We start from the raw sequence: 25,320 nt of genomic DNA on the forward strand, positions 1-25,320 counted from the left end.
CTCAGTGGCTTTTTGACAGACTATAGATTCAGAAGGTTTTCTGCTTAAAGGTACAGAATCCTACACACTTTATCATTTTATGTTTTTCTCTGAAGTCCACTTATAACGTTAGCTATATTTCTTATGCCAGAAACAGCAATAATTTTGTTTTATATGACGGTTTTCCAACCTTCTTGCTACTGTTCCTTAACATCAGTAGATAAATGAACTCTGTTAGGATTGGCTACCCTTCGTATATGGATTTTGTCCTCTAATTTTTAGTACAATCTGTGCTTTTTTTTGACATTTTTCTGTATCCAAGTAAACTTGCACATCTCAGTGCACCCATTGTCTCGCATTCACGAGCACAAGAATGCATGTGAAAGAAACGAGTTGCATAAACATAACCTCTATGTTAATACTGTGTCTCGAACATGGAACTAGTCTGAACGGCTAACAGTCAGCTAATGGTTCATGAGTCTTATTTTTTAGATTTAAATGAGATCAATCAACTTTTTTCATGTAACTGACTAAAAACAGCTACCGTACAGTTCTCGGACAAATTACAAATGGAAGTGATCGTGTTTATCCCTATTTCCATGGCAATGCAGCACGGTCTCTATAAGCAGATGTCGCTGTTTTAATGTCCTAAATGCCTATTGTTAGCGTAACTGTTGCAAATAAACATGCATTTTTATGTTAAAACGTATTTAAAATATGCTAATACATAAAAAACTAATATCTATAAAACTTGTCCCCCCTTCAATGAAATAATTACGATAAGTTTTTTGTCCGAGACTTGTAATTTGTCCGAGAACTGTACAGTACCGATACTCTTATCTAGCCATCCCTATCAGCAGGTATAAACTACTAGTTCTGCAGTTTTCCCAGAAACTCATAAATAATGAAGGGAGGACACTTATTGACTCAGAAGGACCATAGAACATATCCAAAACCAAATAATACAAGAAAAATGTATTCTCCTGGAGTGCAGGAATGCAGTATAGCTTAAACAAATGACTTTGTGCAAACAGCTCTTCTAATGCATTTCGAATGGCGTACGATACATAACGGCTACAAACGATTAAGGAGAGCAGTGCCATCAGTTGCAAGGGTAGTTCACCCCAAAATGAAAATTCTGCCATTAATTACTCGCTCTCTATTTTATCTTCCGAACACACTTAAACAGTTTGAGCTTTAGGGATATAAAAGAAGCAACGTAGCACCTTATTTAATCCTAAAAGGTTCACAGCAGTACTTGGAGATTATCACATGCAACTAAACATATCCAATCAATAAGCGAGCTGACAGAAGACGAGGCGTAGTAACAAACGGGCACGGCACAAAAGGATCGGGACAGCAGATATTCAGGAACAGCTTGTCGATTTGTGTGTTTATACAGCGTGTCCTGGAAAACATATTTCTTCTCAAGTCTCGAGAGATTTTGCGAGATTTCCTGTGTTCACAGTCGGTACCCTGGATGAAAATCTGTTTCTGTGTCACATTGCGGCACACCGCACACTAAAGGAGCAAAAAGGTGAAATCAAGGATTTTTTTTGTCCTCATGTTTGTGGTCTCTCCTATTTTGATTTAAAAAAGAAAATTGCGTGTTTCAGTGTGTATTCAGCAAAAGGCCTTCACAGCAACCTGTCAAAAGAAAAGTTTTGTTTAACTTTAAGAAATTGTGACAGAAATATGTTTCTGTTATACAGCAGAATGCATGTCTCAATAATAACACTTTGCTGCTCTAAAATTATTATTAAAACACTATTGTTAAAGAATAATCTTAATAATCTTAATTTTTTTATTTTAATAATTAAGTAATACATTTCACAGGATCATACATATCATGTATTTTTGTAAAACTTTTAGTAATTGTTTTTGTAAAACTAAAACTAAACTTTTAGTAAAATATAAAACTTTTTTTTTTTTTTTTTTTTTAAAAGTTGTGTGAGTGTGATGACTTCAATTAATTAGACATGCATTTTAATTGCTAAAATTTATTTAACCATTGAAATGGAGTCCAAAAAAGTTAAATGAAAACAAAAAAAAACTTTGCTGAAAGGAAAACTATTTAATAGAAAAAGATAAAACAGATTTCATAGCACCCTATTTAAGAGTACATGTAACTACTCTAAAATAGTAATATGTGCCATATAGAGGTAAATAAGGTACAGAGTTGTACCTTTTAAGGGTTTTGCCCCAGTGACAAGTTGCTTTGCTCAGTTTTTCTGACAGTGTAAAGTTCATTAGGCCATGGAGCAGGGGTCTGATCCTGCAGAGTTTAGCTCCAACCCCAATTAAACACACCTGAGCTAGAATGCAGGTGAGCTGGAGATCGGAAGAAATATGACCCTACAGGAGCAGGATTGAACAACCCTGCCACAGAGTGACCTGTTTGTCATTTTATGGTTCACAAGGTTGCCTGAGTTCATGTATCCGTGTATTCATGGCAAAAGGAAGCACCTTCAGCGCTATTGCTGAGCTAGCGTTGCTGCAGACTTGCAGCATTACGGCACAGTGCCAACCTCAGGTTACTCCGGGGACACTGAATCTGTAACTTTACACCACGTCCTGACCTGGGATCGTGACGAACACTTCGCGCCGAGCCCACACTGCGGAATCTCACTGGTTCAGATTATACAGTAATTCTACACAGCTGCGTATTAAACATTAAACATTAAAATCTGTTCGTATTGCATTGCGCGGTGTCGCAGTTGTTGTGACAAATTACTTGTTTTTGGAGATGTTTAATGTCATGCCAAGTCAGGACACAGTGTGCTGTAACGCATTGTTTTTGCTGATGTGAGAAAGTCATAAGTTAACTTAATTAAAAAACAGTTTTATGACATCTTTTCCATCCTGTTTTCATTATCAGTGCTGAAAATTCCCCTCAAAAACCAGTCCAATCAGTCCATTCTGATGGCAATTTTTAACTGTTTGCCCACTAGTGGCTAATTCACGGCTAATTCATTCGTACAATCTAATTTCCTTCTTTCCCATCTGCTCATGGTATGTTTAAGTCCTGGAAACTTTAAGTTAGGAAGAAGTAATTATGTCATTTGCTTTTTTTAATGAATGTGCTGTATTTACAACGTTTTGCTCCCATCATTTCACTGGTATTTACAGCATTATTTAACGCCCAGAAAAGCACGTTATAAATCTTGTTAGATTGGGCTGTTTTTTTATGTGTGCTTGATGGAATTGCACTCTAACGCTAATTTGTAAACCTGGCCCTTAGACGCTAACGCTTTTTCATAAAATCACGTGTTTCTGTACGAAATTAACAACCTCATAAATGAATCGCATAAGGTCGTGTCGAAAACGGCAAATTATTATTTTAGGGTGCAGCAAGGTTCAGTCCGTTCCGAGTAGCATCCGCAGGGGCTCTACATTTTCTTGCAGTTTATCCCGGTTATCCCGGACTCCTCGGATAACACCGGCGGTTATCTCCTCTCTGTTAAACACATCAGAGCATGTGTGCTGCCTCATCTTTGCGATTTACAGAGCCTGAAGAGCGGTGACTTAAGCCGAGTCAATATTTATCAAGTGGAGTAGTCAAGGGCAGATCCTGCTCAAATCGCCCTTGAGGGAGGTGCCAGGAAGTCTTAAAACTCCCTTCGACAGGATGTTTCCTTTTAAACGGCAACATGTGCTCTGATCTCTTCATGTCTCAATAACAGAGTATGTGTTTTGTCTGCACCTGTCTGTTTGAGTGTGTTTTTGTATACTTGTATACACTTTGCCGCAGCTTGTTATGTCTGGGTCCTTTGAAAGGATGTAATGACTTTTTCTCTCGTGTTTCAGATCTTCGAGAATAAAGGAGCCACGATGGGCTGCTCAAACCCCCATCCTCACTGTCAGGTACGCCTTCACCTCGTTACTTCATTGATGTCCCTTTTTTCTAGCCCTCCTCCCGCCAATTAGCGCTTGCCCCTGTTGGCTCGCTGAGGCAGACAGCCCTGAAATGTTACTCTGTGGATTAAGACGTATTCTCAGCAGACCATCTGGGAAGCTCTTTTTTAGGATGGAATAGGTCTTTAACTGTCACCTCAGTGGAGAGACTGCTGACGAGACACGGCTAATGCAAGCAGGAGCTAAAAAGCCTGTAGACTCCAATTAGGGAAGTACAGAGATGGTCCAATGAAAGACGCCACCGAAACCGTCTTCCTGTTCGAAAATGAACGAACGAGCGTGTTTTGAGGGGATTCTGGGATTTTAAAGGAGGTCGCTGGGATGACAACGGGGTGAAAAGGCAGCTGCTTTGAACAGTTTGATAGCGTTCAGTAAAATGATGTGTTTTATTGACATCTTCTCGACTCAGAGCAGCGAGGAACTTCTGTTTCCTCTCGTTTCCCTTTTTTCCGGCTGCCTGTCTTAGCCTTGTTTCTTCTGTGCACAGGAAGCCTGTCGCTGTCGTGCCGTGACAGCACAGCAAGCCAAACTCGCTGGGATGGTCGCACACTGAGCTCCCTTTTGCCGAGTACATGAAGTGTTTATGGATGTACGCTCCTCTAGGGGGCAGTAGAGGATTTTCAGTTGCTTTGACGTGAGCTCTGTTTAAAGGAGCTGTCAAAAACCTCTCATATTTTCCATATCGTACTTTCTTTATTATCAACCACACCTGAAGAATGAAGGTTTAACGGTCATATAATAGATTTATGGTTTACCGTATTTTATATATTTCTCAGCCTCATCCAATCTGATCTCTGGTGTCGATGCGCTGTAATGTGAATTGTGATTGATATAGTTTAGATGGCTAGAGAAAGTTAACAGGGAATTTCATTTTTTGTAACATAGGAACAAAAATAAATGCAGGGCTATCTTTATTGTTTAAGACAAAAACTAAAAGAAAGCTAAAATGAAATCAAATGTGACAAAACACTTAAAATTTAGCTAAAATACATTTTCAAGACTCTAACTTGCTGTATTTAATAAATGGTTTAATAAATAAAAGTATTTTTAAACTTGAAGTAGTCTTAAGTAGTCTTACCAACTTGCATTAAATGATGTAGAAATTAAATTAAGTAGACATCAGGGGTGCTATTTAGTATAATTCATTCATTTATTCATTTTTTTAATGTAGTCATTTATTCGTTATTTGCTATGTTTTAGCTTTTTTTCAGCATTTTAATTGTAGTTAAAAATTTTTGTAATTTTTCTTATCTGCCTTTGTCTTTTTGTTAACTTTACTAAATATATTTAAATTCATATTTTAATATTTTGAATATATTATTTAATTCATTTTACAAGCTCATGTTTAACTTATTTTCTTTTACTAATGTTCATATACGTTTTTTTTAACTATTTTTTTTTTCCATTTAACAAATGCCATTTTATAGTTTCATGCTGACAATAACTTATTTAACTTCTTTATTGTGCCGATTTAGTTTATCTTTAAAAGTTATGCTCGAAATACTAACACTGTAATGAAACGTGAACTAAAATAAAAACAAAAATGACTAAGCTAATTCGAAAGCACAAATCCAAAGTGGAACTAAAAACAAGATTAAAAATCCATTCCAGTCGAACTGTAGTTAAATGGAGTAGGACAACATATTTGGACTTTGAACAAATTACATGCCTTTTCCAGGTGAATTTTTTTTTTTCACTAAATGTTAATAGACCCTTTAGCAGCACCACATTAGACTAGTTTCCTTGGCAACAGCTCATCCATGCATCATACTGTCAGTATGACAACACATCCACCCTGCGTCCCAGTATGTGCTGGACGTGACATCAATCATCGACCTCTAACATAAATCAACCTCCCAGCACACTCAGACTGAGCTCAGATAGAATCAGCCTTAAGCCGCTCTTAAGTTTCTCATATGATTTTATCAATGGACGTAGCTAAATATGAGTAAATAAATCCCTCTCCCTGTCCATGTGTGTGGCCCCGTGGAGAGGCTGGAGCTCTGTGTGGCTTAGGTCTATGTCAGCCGGCAGGAGTTGAGCTTTACCCAGCATGCCCTGGGAGAGATGTATAAGCCGTGAGTATCCGGCTGCCCACCTTCTCCGGGATGAGAGTATTTGCGGAGAGGGAACGAGTGAGCGAGCGCTCACGATACAGCGGGCTGTCTGTGTTGATCTGTGTCTCTTTCTCTCTGTCTGTCCCACGCTTTCTCATATCATCCGTAACCACCCACCTCTGAACAAACACAAAACATCAGCTCTCAAAACAGAGACTCATCTGTCTCTTGAAACGATTATCATGCTGCTTTAAAACATTGTGTCTCAGGGTCTTTTCACACTATTTGGCTCTTATCAGGCCTCTTATAAATTTTAGCCTGTGTGCGAATGGCCAACATGGACTCTAAACGCTTTAAAGGAATAGTTCACCCATAAAAGCTAGCTGAAAATGTCCTCACCCTCAGGCCATCCGAGATGTGGATGAGTTTGGGAAACAGAACTGGAGAAGGCTTTATATTACTTTGCAGTGAATGGGTGCCATCGGAATGAGAGGCCATAAAATCAGGGTCAGAGGGAAGGCAATGCAAAGACTGTGTTTCCACATTTAATCACTTTTATTTATATAGCTCTTTTAACAATACGGTTTGTATCAAAGCACCGAATAGTATCAAATAGGAGAATAGAGTGATAGCAATGTATAATGACAAGATTAAACACTTAATTTTTAATTAAATGCAGGGACGGTCTATGTAATCAAATCGAAGATAGTCACTACAAATTAAATGTCCCCAGCTAAGCAAGCCAGAGACGACAGCGGCACGGAACCAAAACCCCATCCATGACAGAATGGAGAAAAAAAAACTTTGGGAAAAACCAGACTGGGCGCCAGTTCTCCTCTGACCCGACGACCAGCACTTAATTTCCAATTACATTTTAAGCGCAGCTATGTCAGATTGTGCAAAGGATTCATAGTGATTGCGTCTAGGTGTTCTGGTCTCTGATGAAGGTCATTTCTTGGTGCTGATCCACCATCTGATCTGGATACAAACTGAGAAACAGAATAAGAAAGAAACAGACTAATAGCCTAGATGGCTTTCTTTTTATGATGAAATTAGTACATTGTGTTTTATAGGCAGTCTTTTGATACAATCTGTATTGTTAAAAGCAATATATAAATAAAACTGATTGAGTGTTCCCAGTTCTGGCTGGGAAACTAATTAATACAGCCTAACAATCATTTAACAGATTTGAATAATAAAAGCATATAATAAAAGACACTTCAACCTAACTTACACATAACTACACTATAGTTATGTGTAAGTTAGGTTGAAGTGTCTTTAATCTAGATTTAAACTGAGAGAGTGTGTCTGCCTCCTGAACAGTGTTAGGGAGATTGTTACAGTGTTTGGGGGCTAACTAGGAAAAATAATTTTGAGAATACAGTGGACTGTAATGTGATAAGAGCTAACTCAAGCATTTAAGAGCTAAACCAATCAGTGCTTTATAAGGAATATTTGATGCTTGATAGGTAGTCAGTGCAGTGTTGACAGAACTGGGCTAATATGGTCATACTTCCTAGTTCTAGTAAAGACTCTAGTTGCTGTGTTTTGGACCAGTTGAAGTTTGTTTATCAAGCATGCAAAACAACCACCCAATAAAGCATTACAATAATCTAACCTCAAGGTCATAAACGCATGCATTTCTGCATTTGACATTGAGAACATAGGTTGTAATTTGGATATATATTTTTAAATGGAAAAAGCAGTTTTACAGATGCTAAAAAGATTGCTATCAAACAGCACACCTAGATTTCTAACTGATGAAGAAGAATTAACAGATCAGATATCAAGTGTTAGACTGTGTTCTAGATTATTACTTGGTTCAGTAATTGGCACCTTGAGCTTTAAGAAGTTTAGCCTTAAGAAGTTACTCATCATGTAGTTTTTTTTATTGACTATGCATTCTATGCGATATTTTCTCAATTTGGTGTGTATCACCAGCTGAATGAAAGCTAACACCATGTACCCTGATAATATCTCCCAGAGGTAACATGTAAAGTGTGAAAAGTAATGGCCCTAGTACTTAGCCTTGAGGTACTCCATATTTTACTTAAACCATGCTAATGCACTTGCACTAATGCCGACATAGCAGGTCATTTGTAACCCATGAGGCACTGCACAGCATGCTGACCTCTTGTTATTTACGTTATATGCATGAATTGTGGGAGGGGCTAAACGGGCACATATGTAAAGTTTGTAGGTGGAGTTAAATAGACGGTACTGTTGAAACTGGGCGGCTTTTAACAGGCAGTGATGTAGAAGCAGACAGTACTCCTCTTCTGTGGAGGCGGTGCTTATCCAAACTATTACATCATGGAGTAGAACACTCTACAAACTGTCATTTTGGCAGACTTCCTTCAATATAAGACATTTTTTTTTCAAACAAGAAAGTTTTGAGTTATGAAACTTACAGGATGTTTTACAGTGCAATGACCTCTTACTTGTCGGAAGAACAAGGAAATTTTAGTTTCTCAGTTCATGACCCCTTAAAAATAATCTGAATATCTGAAATAATTTTAAGATCAAGAATGGTGTAAAAACCCTTTTTGGCTCTGTTTGTGATTAAACTACAGTTATTTTAGTTTATTATGGCTCATTAGATCTCTAGCATTCTGCTCACTTCAAATCGGACACAGAGCTGAAAGATGTGATAAGATCACGTTCATTCAAATAAATTAATTATCGAGTGAGAGATTGAGAGGGGATTAAAAGTTACATGTATAAATATGTCTGCATGTTTCTCTACAAACAATGAGCCTGTGAGTTTATTTCAGTGATTTACCTCCTCATTGCTTAAGAATATAATACAGCTATCCAGTGTCTATTAATTATTAAGTATTTAATTAATAAAAAACACAGGGCAGCATTGACAACTATTTCCTTTGCTGTGTGTGCAATCTGTTGTTGTGTGTGTGTGTCAGTAAAAGCAGCGCATTTATATAGAACAGGTTTTTAATAAAAAGTTTTAATGCATACCTGCCAGCCAATCAGAATTGAGCATTCAGACAGACCATAGTAACAGAATTCTGTTTATTTATTTTAAATAGAAGTCTTACATTATAAATTATAAATGCCATTAGAAATTACATTGTACATATCTTTACTGTCATTTTTGACCAAATCAATGCTAAATATTAGCATCAATTCTTTCAGAAAAAAGCCAAAAATTATAAATAGTAGTGTACATAAACTTCTATGCTTACAGTAAACTATACAACACTTTTTATGCAACAAACCATGCGAATGTGATTAGAATGTATGTACTTTTTGTCTCAGTTGGATTGTTTGAAAGAGAGGACTGACTTTCTTTCATGACGGAAATGAAGCATAGTGTTAGTTCAGTCAGGTCACGTTAGTCAAGCTCACATTAGCTGACTCTCAGCTGATCCACATCTACCTATAGGAATATGACACCAATCCATATATAAAGTCGTTCAGTATTATCAGCAGTTTTTGCATTGCTCAATAGCTAACTACCCTCCTCCATCCCCAACTCCTCCTCTGCCAGTCAGGATCCAGCCTTCTGATTTTCCTTTGAATCAGACTAATCGTAAAATGTGTACATAAAATGAATGAACTTTAACAATATCTGCAGTACTTTGTTGGTCCTGGGGGTTTATCACTGCTCTCCCTCGTTTTATGCATGGATGTGCAGGCAGTTCTCAACCATATATATCGCCAGTTCAAACTTTATGCATATTGTCAATCATCTTTGACAGTAGTGGTCCTCACAAAAACTTTTTATTGCTTTAACCAGTGGAGATGGACACTTCACTCAGGTTTTATGTCAACATGCTGCATCACACTGCCAAAAAGGAGATTTTGGTGAACAGAAAATTTCCACAAAACATGATAAATAGCTCAATTCCCTCCTAAAAATATGTATTAAGAAGTTAAATCTGACAGCTAAAATTAGTGGTTTAGTGGTTGATTGCTAAAAAAAAAAAATAATAATAATAATATGTTTTATTTATATAGTGCCTTTCCTGTGCTCAAGGACACTTTACAATAAAATATAACAAGAAAACATAATACGAATAGACACTGAAAGAAATAACATTCAGTAGAGAAACATTATACTGGCAGGGTAGCAATCAGACAAAAGGTCAAGCATAACAGAATAGAGAACAAGTTGATTAAACTAGACAGTTATTTAGCCAAAATCAGAGGTATAACATTCAGAAAACAAGCGAGTTTTGAGCAAAGATTTAAATTCAGACATATTAACAGAACAAAATGAATTCCAGAGTTTGCGTGCAGTAACAATGCATGATCTACTCCCCCTTAAAAAGAGGGATGTGCTGACGGACAGCAAGAAGGCCAGAGGAACGTAACGTGCAAGTCAGGGTGTAGGGCGCAAGGAAATTACAAAACTATGGGGAGCTAAGCCATGCAGGGATTTAAAAACAAACAGGAGAATTTAGAATTTTAATACGGTGGACAACAGCAAGCCAATGAAAATCATACAGAATTGGGGTTATATGAGCAGAACGTTTGGTATGAGTAAATATCTTACTTTTTTTCGGTGAGTTTCGGCTTCTTGGCTGACTTCTGACTCTACTTACGACAAATGGCTGCATCATATGTCGAGTCGTAGGTCAGCCAAGAAGCTGGAACTCTGTTCTCTCCCAAAATATTTGCTAAAATTAGTAATCTCACTAATATGCTTCAGATGACATGTGATCTCCCCCCAATTTTTAGCCATTTTTGAGACATGCATTTATAAATGCAGCCCTGCAGAAGAGAATTCTTTGAAAGCGTTGAAAAATTTATTTTAAAAGTGCATGAAGCATGTTACAGAACAGCTGACGAGTAACAATGTTTCGGCGCAGATTTGGACTTTGATACGCTTCTTGTTCAGTAAAATTTAGTAGTTTAAACATAAAATGTGTGTTGAACCTCTCATTTTCACAGAGAATATTTGAAATCAGGACTATGGGCACCAGTAGTAAACAATTTGAGCAATTACGGTTATATACACTGAAGAATGACTGTATAACGATCTATTCGTTTCCCAAACGCATTGTGGTGACGCCGCCTCTGGTTTATCCCAGCGTGAACGGATGTTGCGTTTAATGTCATCTTATCTGAATTTACATACACAGCTAGCGGTAGCGATAGCAGAGAAATGGCACGGAGAGAGATCGGCGGTCAGCGGTGAGGTGTGATTGACGTTCTCTTGGATCCCCGGCTGATGCCTTTCCAAACGCAAGTCAATCTGCCGCTCTCCTCCAGCTCCGACACCGGCAGGAAATAAATAGTATACGCGTACGTCAGGAAACGTCAATCATCTGAGCCATCTGTTAAGAACAGACGTATGAAAACTCTGGAGAACTGTAGCCTTCTCGGGTATCGCCTGCGGGTCACGCCTGAAAATCATAGCTCCACGCTTCTTTTTAATATCTCTGATGTTGTCACTGCTAGCGTATTTACCGACTGTGAGACTGTGCTATTTTTTTTGTTCGTGATGGACCGCTGTCTGGCGTTTTATTTTGCCGAGGTTCATAAACGTGGCCTCCAGGGCCGCCTGGACGGGTGCGTGAAGACTGCACGATTAGGTCCATCTCCTCCTTCTCGACCCTCCTTTATCACTCCTGACATTCAAATCAGCAGCCGGAATACAGAGGAGCCGAGACCGCCGACCGATCGGATCCGGCTTGTTTAAAGCCACGCCAGATTCTCATGGCCGCCAGGTATTATCTTTAAAAGCAAAGAGAGAGATGGGCTTTATGATTTCATTGCCGCAAAGGATTTTATTTCATTTTCGATATTTAATTGGAATTCTTGGGAAAATGGACTCGATTAAATGAGTGTTTTTCTTTTTCGCTCCGTCTACAGGGATTTGATGTTTAATGCATAAGCACACCGGCCTCATTTTCAATAGCTCACCGAGTAAAGTGCTTACCTGTGTGAACTCTTCTAGCCTCAAAGGTTGCGTGAAGCTCTGAGGGAATAGCGCTGTCATTAAGTACACATAACTAAAGGCCTTCATGTGAATGGGCGTGAAAGCAATTATGAAAACGATGATACTATAAGGGTTTTTTTTTTTTTTTTTTTTTTTTTAAGTAGTCATCACCTCGGGCTGAAGAACCTGTTGACTCGTTGTACCTAAACGCCCCACTTAAGATGTTCACACCGACAGCGTTTTTTCGAGCAGAAAACCACCAGAGGGGCTTTTATGTCTGTGGGTCTTGATCGTGAAACATGAGATGAATTAAATTCTGCAGGAATCCTTTTTTTAAAGCACAGAATGTGACCGTTTGGGAAAGAATAGTTATGTTGACTGGTGGTTTGAGCAGACATCAGTGACAGTTAGCGAAAAGACAAAGGTGTGCACGATTGATCTTTACGCAAATGAGTAGAATGACAAAAAATTATTACCACAGTTGATTTAAAATGCCTTTTACTGACATTTTACATGTATGCATTTAGCATATATATTTATGTATATATATATATATATATATATATATATATATATATATATATATATATATATATATATATATATATATATATATATATATATATATATATATATATATATATATATATATATATATATATATATATATATGTGTGTGTGTGTGTGTGTATATATGTATATGTGTATATATGTACACATGCACACACAGAAGGAGAAACTTAACCAATTCAACAAAACCAATATTACCAATAATAAAAATTTTAGTTTAAATGTAATAGAGTTGGATTGTTAAAATTGTTTTGCGAAGCTAGCAACAAGCTAACAGACCAATTATAATCAGCAGTGCTAATGAGCACATTTTTGTTTAACTCTAGTGATGGGAATCATAAGGAAATGATTGGTTATGATTGATCTAATTAGTGATTCAAGCTTAACTGTTCAGTAAACTTTAGTTTTGAGGAAATTTAAATTCCATTTCCAATTGTCTTAGTATTTTAATATAATATATAAATCAGTTGTTATTGCAAAATTATTTCACATATACTTTTTATCGAGATTTAACAATATTTTGACTTGATTGACTAAAGACTTTGCTCATGCTTCTAGTCAGTTGGTCGTAATTTGTTTGGATTCTGGATTTCACTGTATGATTTTGATTCACTAAAGTTTTAAAATCAGTTTACTTTGCATTTGTTTTTATTCTCTAAGGCTGATGAAGAGTCTGTATGTGTTGTGATGTAGATGGTGGCACTGATATAAATGCAAGGAACATTATGGTAGTATTCAAATGTGATTTACGTAAGCAGTTTTAGGAACAATTTACGCAGACATTTGCTCCGCTCATGTTTCATGAATGAGGCTTGATGTTACAGTTTTGCACTAAGCAAATCTTAATTGCCTAATTATTGGTGAACAGCAGGTGTGCGTCTGCTCCCCGGTTTCCCACAATGTCATGGAACACAAGTTGGAAAAACATCTCTGAAAAGCGTCCAACGGTGATTCATATTCTGTAAACACTGAATCCTTCAGTCTTCTTTGACCCGGCTCTATTCATCTGCTTTTAATGCAGGCGCTGGCCGTCTCTGAGCTCCCCTGTAGAAATCACCCTAAATATGATGAGGTGATCGGAGATGTGACCCACGAGTAATGATTCGTTTTCTTTTCAAAATCCTTCATTTTCAGAAATCCAAGCAAGCTCAGACGTTTTGGCCCATCTCCTCGAGAAGCAGAATAAACACGGACAAACAAAGCGCTGCTCGCTTCCAGATGTTTGTTAGAAATGGCTCTCCACGCCGAGGCCTTTAAAAAGAACAACCTTGATTTTTGTCAAGTGTTATTTAATTTTTACTGCCTTATAAAAGTGAACTGCAGGGGGGAAAACACGTTCCTAAATGAAGCAGCAATGTTGGATGTAGGTGATCTATTGAGTAATTTTCATTCTTTCTTGTGATGAATTCAACACTCTTGGCTGCAAGTGTCTTGTTTTATCTCTAATGTTTCAGAGTAGTATGATGGATTTCTCTGGATACTTTCAGTGTGCATGATTTTACATTGAAATATATTACAGTAGTAGTGTACAAAACAAAACATAGATTATTGATGTTTTGCAAAAAAATGCTTTTTCAGTTATTCTACTTAAATTCAGAAATGTTTAATTCAATGAAATACATGCATATTCTTATAATTATATATATGTGTGTGTGTGTGTATTATAATATAAGTTATAATAAAAATATAAAGATAAATAAAACGGTTAAGCAAATTCTGATGTTTTACACTGTTAATACAGCATATTACAGTATTTTTGTCTGGAAAAATCCCAAATTGATTAGCTGTCCTGTCCAAATTGTGTAGCTCTGCTTGCTGGGTTTGAATTTCTAACTTTGTAAAATAAAAAAACCCATCTGTTAAGGCGAAGATGTCAGAAATGTGCCAGAAGATGTCAAAGCTAAGACGTGTCAGTTGTGTAGTTATACACCAGTTTTAATAGTCCTCCGGATAAACTGGAGCGAGGATATTCAGTCGTTCGTGCCTTTTGATGAAAGGCTTCAGTCAGAAACTTGTCTAACCCGAGAGGTCAGATCAGTCTCAAATGTGCATTTAGAGCTGCGGAGCTTGACTTTAAGACCCAAATCAATGGTTCGCAAGAAAACTGGGGTCAAAGAATCTCTCAGAGGTACGTATTAGATTCTGTAGAAAAAAAAAAAAGAGTGTGGAAATACTTCTATTTGCAACTGCCGGTAACCCAGGAGAACCCGGTTCTCACAGAGAGTCTAATTCATCATTTAGCTAGAGAGCTCATTTTCACAGTTGCTTTTTTAAATTATTTTTGGCAGCAGGCAAACAGAAATTTGTCTCTTGATTATAACAACTGCTCCCTCGTGGATTATGATGGATTATGGAAACGTACACAAGAATTAGAATTAGCTTCTCGGTGATTGACTGTGAGCTTTAAACTTCTCCAGTCGCGTCACATTAGTCAGGATGACCACGCACACGGGGAATATCTCGCAGTGTTCAAATCCATTCTGTCGTTTATCACCGCAGACTCATTTTCGTCTAGCTCGACTTGAGAAAATACATTCTTTCTGAGCGTCTCATCCTGTTTTGTTTGCGACGTTGTCATCCTTCGCAACAGTTGGCGAGATGAAGTGATGAAAAGCTAGATGTATGTGTTGGAAAACTTTACCCACGTTGAAAAGAGACTTTTTATGAGACCTCTAAATGCGAAATGAATGCAGTTGGACGCAGTTCTGAAACTGAAACTAAGTATGAGCGGAACAATCAAATGTAATTTAGTATTTATTGGGTACTGAGCGTGGTCTGGGGCTGGCAGGTGTATTGGCAGCTGATGTTGCTGGATTCGGCCTGTTGGTTTCTAATGGATGTTTGGATTGAGCGTGCAAAAGCAGCGCAGGACTGTGACCTTGACATTTCACAAGCTCAAGTATCGTTTCTTTTTCTGTCTCTTCTAGAAGATAATTGCCATATGGCTGCAGGGACTTTGCAAATTAAATTTGAGAGGGTTTCTGGCAAAGAGCAAGTATAAGTAGAAAACACTGAGTAGTTTCATAAGAATACATGTAATGCATGAGAATGCGTTTAGACTAATGAAATGTCACGCAGTAGCATTTTTACATATACAGTACGTACATACCACAGAAACTAGTTGTGCTTTTATGATCAAACAAGAATGGTATATTATTAAATGAACATTAATGCATTTAAAATTAATGCGTTAAAAACAGTTGCCTCAAGGATTAACGAAGCAAAACTAAGTAACTACTTAAAGAGCGGTCAGTAAAATAGTGATATAAAATACATACATGTCACGTTTTATTACGTTCAAAAATAGGCCTAGCGCTCACAAACACACTGTAAACATAGCTAGGCTAGCTAGGATTTTAGTTCCCCTCACTCCACAACAAATCTATTCAATCAACGTTTTTTTAGAAAAGAACAAGAATTAAAAATGTAAGAAGCTATAGCTACATGAATGACAAGCTAAAACGATTTCATTTCATTCATTTTGAAAACGGCTACCTCCTATGTTTGTGGCAGCCTGCATTTTCAGGGTTGTCTGATGCTTAGAAAACCTTTTAAAAGTATTATAAATGTCTTTACTGTCAGTTTTGATCGATTTAATTGGTGCTTTCTGAAATATCACTTTGTCGTTATTTAAGCAGAAATGATTACAATTATTGTCAGAAGTTTCCTGGTTAGATTACTGTATGTACTTCTTAGATAATTTTGTATTGTTTCTATAAATACTGAATGTCCCTGCTAAAAAAAACCCCAAAAAACAAAAAAAAAACAATAGAAGCCCATCACGTAAATTCATATAGTTTCCATTAAAATACCATTAAACCATTTTTGTAGTGTGTTTTAGGCATTTTTCCATTAGGATTTAACATCCCACCAATAGAATCCACATACCAGTATACACCATTATATTTTCCATTAAAACCAATATAATTTCAATTATAACCATTAAATCCACTACATTTTTCTATTCTGGGTTCTATTGTATATTTTTCAGCAGGCTAGTAATATCTAAATACTTAAAATCAATAATTAGTCTACTATATAGCCTTATATATGTAGATTTCTGCTAATATGCAAGTACTAAAATAGTTTAGCACATTGTGAAATTGTCTTAATACCAAGCTAGTTTATGCTACCTTAAATCTAGCGTTAACGACTAGGTCCAATCTTTTCAGCTAATATTTTTAAAGCCATTCTGAAATGTACCCCTTTAAGTTTTAATTCCGAATTTACCTCAGAGTTTAAAAATCAAAACTGATATCTCTTACTTACTTTCTTAGTATGTTTTGCTAGCGTTAGCATTGCAGTATGTCAAGATGCTCTGAAAAGCGAACTTTACCTTCTTTAACTTATAACTTTCCTAAAAGGACAGAGTGCTTCAACAATACGTCTTCCACAATATACTACAAACTCAAACAGAAAAGGTTAAAAAAGCACCACAAGAAACTTCCATAGCTTCCAACGTGTGCTAGCCGCTTTAGCGTTGTAACATACACTGACTTGAAACATCCATCTGAAATACTATAACATCCACTTATTTTTAACATACTGTTTTCAAAGTTCTATGAATTGGAATTAACTGTGAATATATTCCGTGGTAATTCATGGTAAAAAGACCCTTGAGAGGGTCTTCCATGCGTGTGTGGCATTGCTTTAAAGTGCTAAAACCGAGCGCCCCCAAAAACTCAACATCTCTATGCAGAAAATCGCATTTGTCTCGGGAGTGAGTAATGACCAAGTTTCTTTCCTCGGGAAGATCCGTTTTGCAGAGAGCTCTTGTGGGAGCTCCGTTTCGAGCAGAAGTATCGGAGGAAGCAGAATCTCTCTCAGCAGCCTTTTTTGTTAAGATGTATGGGAGACGTGTCAGAACTCTCTCTGGGCAGCGCGGGGTGTCTTTGGCGGCTGGAAAGATGAATGTTTTAAAGTGTCTTTTCCAATTGCTTTTCCTAAATCATCTCTACGAGGCTAAAGATGGGAGAAATGTTATCGGCAAGTACCGACTCCAGTAGTTGCGAAGTATAATTGGATGTTTCTGTGCTCTCCGTGCTTCGCTGGCTACGTACTGTACTTCGCTATCAATTTGCATACGTTAAATGCGGGCCCGCTTTTCATAGTTCTTTTTACAGCTGGAAGGGATTTTTTTTGTGCGTGATTATGTGCGGCCGAAATGTTGTTGTCCCTGACAGCTGTTCTAAAGACTTTCCGTAGCGGGATTCCCACACAGGTTTTTAGTACTGTTCCCGTTTCTCTCTCCAGGTTTGGGCCAGTAATTTTCTCCCCAACGAAGCTTCACTGGCGGAGCGCTGTCAGAGAGACTTCCAGCAGAAGCACGGAGAGCCTTTGCTGCTTCAGTATGCTCGAATGGAGGCACAAGCACAGGTAAAACACCCACATAAGACGCAGTTCATAGCGCTCAGCAGGCTGTCAGCATTAAAAGTCCCTATAGATAGTTTGTAAAGGCTCTCACCACCGCAGCGTGACTGCTTCTGACAGCACTGCTGAAGGGAAAACAGCATAAACCAGTCTAAGGTGGTTTTCTGGTCTTGGCGAGCCACCGGGTTGGTCAAAATGGTGTGGTTTGATGGTTTAGAGGCGGTTTGGGGAACTTTTCAGCAGGTGTGCCTGAATTCAAACCTTTACAGACTTGTATACTAGTACTTAGTGATACTCCACCTGGGGGGCTATAAAAAGCGATAAAACAGCATCATATTGAATTGCATGAAGACATGAACACTTCATATTCATATCTGCGCAGACAGTCACTTCACACGGTTTTCACTATTTAATTCGAGAAAAAGTAAGGTCAAATAAGCACTGAAGCTAAAAGTAAAACTAAAATATTTTTAAGAATTTTGTTATATTTGTCATTTTTATTGTTGTTATTATTATAAGTAGATGTTATGAATTTTTATTTTTAAATTTTGGTTTATTTAATTTAGTTATTATAGTACTGAAGGGTAAAATGACATGAGAAATGTTACCTTGAGAACTAGGTGAAATAAAATGTTGTTATTATTATTATTATTATTATTATTATTATGCTCGGTTTCATAGTCAGGGCTTAGTTTAACCCAGGCTAATGAAGCAATTTTAGAAGCATGCCTTAGAACAAAAAAAAAATATACTGGTGTGCATCTTAAGAAAAAAACAAAGGCATCACAAAGTATAGCTTTTGTACCTTTATTTCTGAGAGTGCATGTGTTTTCATGAGTTAAGAGTTTTACTTTGTTAGTGAATTAAAACGAGGAGTAAAATAAAGTCAGAGGATTTCACTATAAGAACAAATGCAGCTTACATCATATGTTCACTCAGAGGTCAGCTAAGAACACTGGGGTAAAAAAAAAAGTCCTTTGAATTGACTTGCACATGATCACAATGTGTTCAATGTGTCCTATTTGTCTTCATGACATTGCTTGTCAAACCAACATATTTTATTCACTTTAAGACTACTTAAAATAATCATGTTGATTCAAGATATTACTTGTCATCGCTGATTGCCATTACACAAATGTATTGTGTACTGTTCAAGTGATTTTATTATGTCATATTGTCATATTTATTGTAAAGAAAAGACGATCGGTTCACTGTTTGAACTAAGGCAGTATCTGCAACAGCACATTAAAGAGCCACTCAATTTAAAAGCTGAGTCCTGAGACCTTGTTTAATATCAGAAGTAATCCGAACTGTTGAGTTATAATTTTTTTTAAAATAGAAATACAAATACTCATCTTCTTCAGAAGGCATGTGTTAACCCCTGCAGGCATGTAGGTTAGTTTTGTGACAGATATATCGGATTTAAAGAGCTTAAAAGTCATGGCCACTATCCACAAGCATTACACTAACATTCTGCATTATTAATTAAAAAAAGGTTTATATTGAAGGCATAGTTCACCTTCAGTTGGTTCCTATTGACGTTTTTTTTTCTTTGGTATACTGTGGAAGTCAAATGGGACCAGTGACTGAAGATGATCTATCCCTTTAACCTTGCCTTGTCATTATCTGAAGTTTGAAGAGACTTTAGAGTCCGTGAGTAACCTCCAGCGGTCCTCGCTATGAAATGATTTTCTGTATTATTTTTATTTACTTTTGTTCTGCCCGTTTCTGCAAACTGTAAATACATTTTAAAAAGTCCACTGTCTATTACTGTCTGACATAATAAGTCGTCCTTTCTTATTTGCTTGTTTGCGTTCTCTCTGGATTGCAACACCCCTTGTAAAGTGCTCTGCCTCCTCACCCACTTCATGCTTTACAAGGGGGCGTTAGAGCATTAGCATACGCGGCTGAATCTCTAGCATGCTGTCGTGTGTTTCTGTGTGTGTCACCTGGGCCCTGATCATTATATTGCGCTGGGCAGGATGCTGATGGCATGCCGAATCAGCAGGGAAGAGCTGAGCGCACGCGGCCCAATCCGCTGCTCTCGCACTTCAGCGCAATCTGCTAGCCAAGCATGCGACGCAATGAGAAAGCGCTTTCATTAGCATAATGAGGCAGACATAATATGGAACTTGGTTAAATCATAAGTAATCAAGAAAAAGAGCGGGAGGAAAAATGAGAGGAGATAGTGATAGTAAAAGATGGAATATAAGATTAACGCTGCATACATGCTAAAATGGTTTTGTTTGTTACGAACAGCATTTGAACGCTTGTGCCTGCACTATATTAAACACTCCACTTTAAACATTTGTATTTAAACCAATAACTAATGTATTTTATCAAACTAAATATTACTCATTTGTTTGTTTTGCAAACATGTATGGACAATTTTTATGTTCATGGTTTGGCATTAAAGTGCCCCAGTAACACTTTTTTTGATCGCCCACATTAGGCATTATACTAACAATAAGTAACTTTGCAAATACATGTTATCTAGAAATCCTTAGAGTATTAGTATAATGTCTGCTAATAACTTCTAACGCTTTATTTTGATGTGTTCACAACGCATACAACGTACTGACTAAAAAGCCCGATCTCACAGCGATTTGTGCATATGTTTTTGGCTAATTCGTACGACCTCCTAAATCGTACATATTTCACAAGTTGCCAATTTAAATGAAATTGTACGAGTTACCTACACCTAACCTCGTCCCTAAACCTACTCGTTACTGAGGTTTTAGACAAATCGTACAAAATCAAGTGAGGTCGTACGAATTTGTACGAATTGGAATATGTACAAATCGGGCGTGAGACTATATGGAACCATCAGAAATATGTCTTATTCTACTATCCCTAACATACAGAGTTACTAGTTACTATGTAGTTGCAAATGAATGAGAATTAGTTGGGATGTACTTAAAAAGTTACTTATGATTACTAGAATGTCTAAAGTAGACTATCAAAATAATCAAATTAATGTGTGACCAAATGAACTTTCATGTAGTGTCCACCATCAAGCTGAACGATTTTCATAACCGTTCCCTTCCGTGCCGATCCAAGCCAGGCGGTAGGTTGTGTTTTCCACTGCAGGTTTAATAACGGAATGCAATTCAAATGCGTCAGCTGTTGCCGTGGTAACACAGATGTTCAAAATATGATATGAGGTGAAATTTTAGGATTTAAATCGGTATGATGGCGGCTATATGATAACGTCTGTTCTTTCACAATAGCCAGTGTGCGACCGCAAAACAGCTGTAAGTTATGGCTCTTTTGGATAGTGGAGTTTTGTATTATAGAACAGTTGTGTGGCGCAAGAGTCAATATGGTGAAGGAGTGAAATCTAGTTGCGAGAGAATGGAAGTTCGTGGACCAGATTCGTGACAGCAGTCTTAATGTGGGTTATGACAACAATGATTTTAGGTTACCTGCAAAGTTTCAGCACGATGCCTAGAAGCAACTAGTATGTGAAAAAATGATATTTTTGTTTATAACTGGTTTTGCCAAAATCACAAGACATGACATGCATGACATTCCGAATCAAACTATATCAGATTTTCCCATGTCAGCCATTTTGGCCTTTGGTTGTTTTAAATTCTGTCATAAAATGCTAGATTTTGCAAATGCAGTGGCATGCCATTAACTTGGAACGCGTCTTTAGCATTGTGCCCTAAAGGTACTCAAAATGATTAGTGGCAGGATTTACATAGATTCCTTGAGAACATCAATACCATTTAATGCCGTAATTGGACGAACTTCCTGTCTGCTATTTTAGTGTGTTTTAAAAACCTACTTTTTCAAACCTCTCAGAATTTTCACCAAAATTTGTCTCAGATCTTCTTCAGAACACCCTGGTAAAAATATACCAAAAAAACATTTGCATCTGAGAGTGTATCTTTGACATATTGACACTAAACTTCCTCCGCCTCACACCGACCGTGCATCGGTTTGCTAACAGTGCCACCGATTGCTCAAAAGTAATAAAACATTAATATAAGCTCTTAATCATTAATAATGCAAAAAAAAAAATGCTAATAGCAGTTTGTCTTCTCATCATATGACTGGTTTTGTTAGATTCCTTGGATTACAGTTGTGCCACATTTACTTTACTTAGGCTTGCCATGCTTTTAATTAATGCAGTCCATAAAAGTTTATAATATTGCGTCCCACTTTAAACATTGTAATTAAAATGAATAACTTATATATTTTTAACATTATTATTATTATTATTATTATTATTATTATTATTATTATTATTATTATTATTATTATTAATCATTTTAAAAGTAATTTATTCTTCAGAATCTGTAATGTCGGACCAGCGATTTATTCTGTGTGAGATTTCCCAGTACTCACTCCATCAGTCAAGCATCATGCATTCTCCTTATTCTCCTCGCTTTTTATCTGTAAATGCAGGAGACGCGTCTTTATATCTCAGGCTGCTCCTGAAGTCCCTTGGCTCAAACGCAAAGCCCTCATGAAGATTATGAGTACTGTGATGGAATTATAATAACTTCAATTGTGAAGTGAGGACTGCATTAGCAGTCTTATTGCATGAACCTCTCAAAACACGTCCAACTCAGATTTCACCATCAGATCTAAAGGAGGAAAATGAAGCCTATTTTGCATTTGCATTGTGACGTCATTACAAAATTAAGCACATTTTCTTCCCAAATTATCTATCTTGAATTTAAGTATTATTTTAAATGTTGTTATTATTAATGCAATAATTAATATTATAATAAAATCTGATTAATTAATGCTGACTTTAAAGGCATTATGACATGTAATGATGCTGAAAATTCAGCTGTGATCAAAGGAATAAATTCCATGTTTTTAATTAATATATATATTAGGGGTGGCACGATACACAGATTTCACAGTTAAATTTTTTCCCAACTAGATTTGAAATTGTGATGTGAAATTATATTGATTTATAATGTTATATATAGGCTGCATATACATACAAGGAATAAATTGTTGAAACATATTTGATTTAGTTAAAAGATAAACAAGGGGAACAGCGCGACAGGTAACATAGCCGACATATGCTGAGTTTCTGTTCATTTTTGCTTCATTTATTTACAGAAAGGAAACTGAAATGGCAAAAAGTGACTTCCTATCTCTTTTCTTTATTTTATAAAACACAATGTATCAAACAAATAAAAGATGTGCATACAGTGATGCACTATTATTAAGACAGTCAGTGTTTGAAGTTGATTCTGCTGGTTGGAATACAGCTAAAGTGATCGTGCACACACACACACACACACACACACACACACACACACACACACGCACACACACATTAGTTCCAGCATTGCTAACTTAACAGCGCAACTGGTAGTTTATCAAAATAAAATACATTGAAACAAGCATCAGCACGCTGCCTCTGTGTCACCACTGCAACTCGACTGAATTACAAAGCCTATAATTTACATAATAAATAATAGCATTCAGATCGTTACATCGCAAATATGAAAAGATTATGGAATATTTGGATTAGTGCCAAATCAGAGAGGTAGGATACATGAGCACAAAGCGCCATTTTGTGTTGTGCATAAGTCTTTAAAGTATACTCCATAATCAGTCTGCATGAGAGACACGCTCTGAATCAGCACATGGTCACCGTTTAGGGGGCTTTGTTTTTAAGTGCCCATTCACTGTTCCTCTGCTGGCGATACAGATAGAAAATTGTTATTTTACATTGTAATAATATTTCCTAATATTAATTTTTTTTTCTTCAAAAAGTGTACATTTTCTATCGCGTTCCGAACTGCTTCAGAAAATATAATGGCATTACCGTGTCCAAAAATACACGGTTAACCCCATGTTACAATTTTTGGGTGCCCCAAGGGCTCCAGAATTTGACATATTCATTGCATCATAAGCCAATTCCGCATGAATGTGTCTGGGGCTGCTGAGTTCAGCCGTCATTGTGTTCGTTTTACTCCATTCTTCCCATTAAATGCTGTTCCATTGTATTATAATACGCTGGATGTATTCCATCTTGGTTTGGGTTGCTGCCTATTCTAGGTGAGAAATCTCTTGTTGTCACGAGCGCATCGGAGCAAATGGCGATGACTCATCTCGTTCGCACCACGGGGCTTCCCTCCCCGACCTGGGATTTCCTATTATCACGGAGCAGCTCTGGCTGACAGGGCCTCCATTTAGTCTCTCATGTCCCGGCGGCGGGGGGTCAAGAAAAATGTGCTGGCCAGCTGGAGGCAAAATTCACCATGCTGTTCCTGTGCTTTAGCCTGATGTCCTGTGAATCGCTAATGCTCTCTGGCTCATCTTTTTGAGGCTTTCGTGTCATTCTGAAAATGGAACTTTTGCCAAATGTAAATATGATTCGGGTATTGTGAATAAAACCTAATGAGAATTTCAATTACAGTAAACAGAATAATGTCTGACAATCTGGGTCTGGGTTTATACCTCTTGGGTGTATTACAAGCCGTGGGTAGACAGCTATCAACAATCTGTCTGTGACGATCGTCACGTCCTGCATACAAAACAAGACAAATTACGTTAGATTCACACATTACTCTGATGAGCGTGTGAGGTGTGTTTTTCTGGTCTGTTCGACTTTAGACTCGTATAACCAGACTTCTGACTATTGGCTTAAAGTCTGTTGCACTTGTTGTTTATTGAGTTAGGTTATAAATACGTCTGAGAAAAAAAAGTGCTCAAGGATATGTTATTTTCTTGCAAATACCTCAAGCTAAATTTACAGACAATACGGATTCATTCCAAAAGAAGCTAAGAAAAAGAAGCTAAAGCAAAATTTGAAGGAAATAAAAGTTTAAGGTTTAAATTAAAATGAAAAAAAATCAAAATAATAATAAAAAGCTAAATGAAAAAAAGTAATATGTAGGACATAAAGCACATCTGAAAATAAAATAAAAAGCTAATTCAAAATATTATAAATAGAATGGTATATAAATAATGATTTTAAACTTTATTAGTATTCTTTTATCACAGTATTGTATCATTAAGTGAATATAAGGTTGCATTTGAAATAATTTCAACACCTTTCTATCATTAAAAGCAATTTGTTAAAAAATATTTTTTTAATGGTTAAATAAATTATCTCTACAAAAATCTTATATTTGTGTCACCCGACTAATACCTCTTCAGAAAAGATTTTGTGTTGGTGAAAGCGTCTGAGCAATGCTTACCATCAGGTGGATGCTGGCCAATCGCAGTTGATGATGGTGGCCTAATGCCTGGACTCCAGTTTGACCTTCTTCTTGCTTGTCCACCTACACCTGACCTCTGTAGAAGTCTTTGGATCTTCCACAGCTTTGACTACTTTACAGTTCCCTCACAATCTCAATAATTTATTTGTAAGTAATAAGGCCAGACTCCTGAAACCTATTTTTCACACTTGGCTTTCATTTTTTTTCTGACGTCCCATTGATATTGAATCCCAGCCTTTTTCTTTTGATCTTACCTCAAGTCATGACCGCAGCTCTGTGAACTTTGGCTACACTGCCTACTATACCAGGATAAAGACGCTCAACA

The 25,320-nt window shown here is 36.9% G+C and overlaps 1 protein-coding gene across 3 annotated transcripts in view; it reads left to right on the top strand.

Annotated features, from left to right (window-relative positions):
- galt (galactose-1-phosphate uridylyltransferase) overlaps positions 1–25,320 on the top strand; it is an 89,762-nt gene that overhangs the window by 6,203 nt on the left and 58,239 nt on the right. For 2 of the 3 annotated variants that reach the window (XM_043250123.1, XM_043250124.1), the window contains exons 6-7: positions 3,787–3,843; positions 17,680–17,802. In XM_043250123.1, the coding sequence (XP_043106058.1) occupies positions 3,787–3,843; positions 17,680–17,802 (180 nt within the window). The remainder of the gene's footprint in view (positions 1–3,786; positions 3,844–17,679; positions 17,803–25,320) is intronic. The other variant, XM_043250125.1, reaches the window with a different exon arrangement.

Source organism: Puntigrus tetrazona, chromosome 10 (genome assembly GCF_018831695.1).
Source record: "Puntigrus tetrazona isolate hp1 chromosome 10, ASM1883169v1, whole genome shotgun sequence".
In the NCBI taxonomy this organism is placed as follows: domain Eukaryota; kingdom Metazoa; phylum Chordata; class Actinopteri; order Cypriniformes; family Cyprinidae; genus Puntigrus; species Puntigrus tetrazona.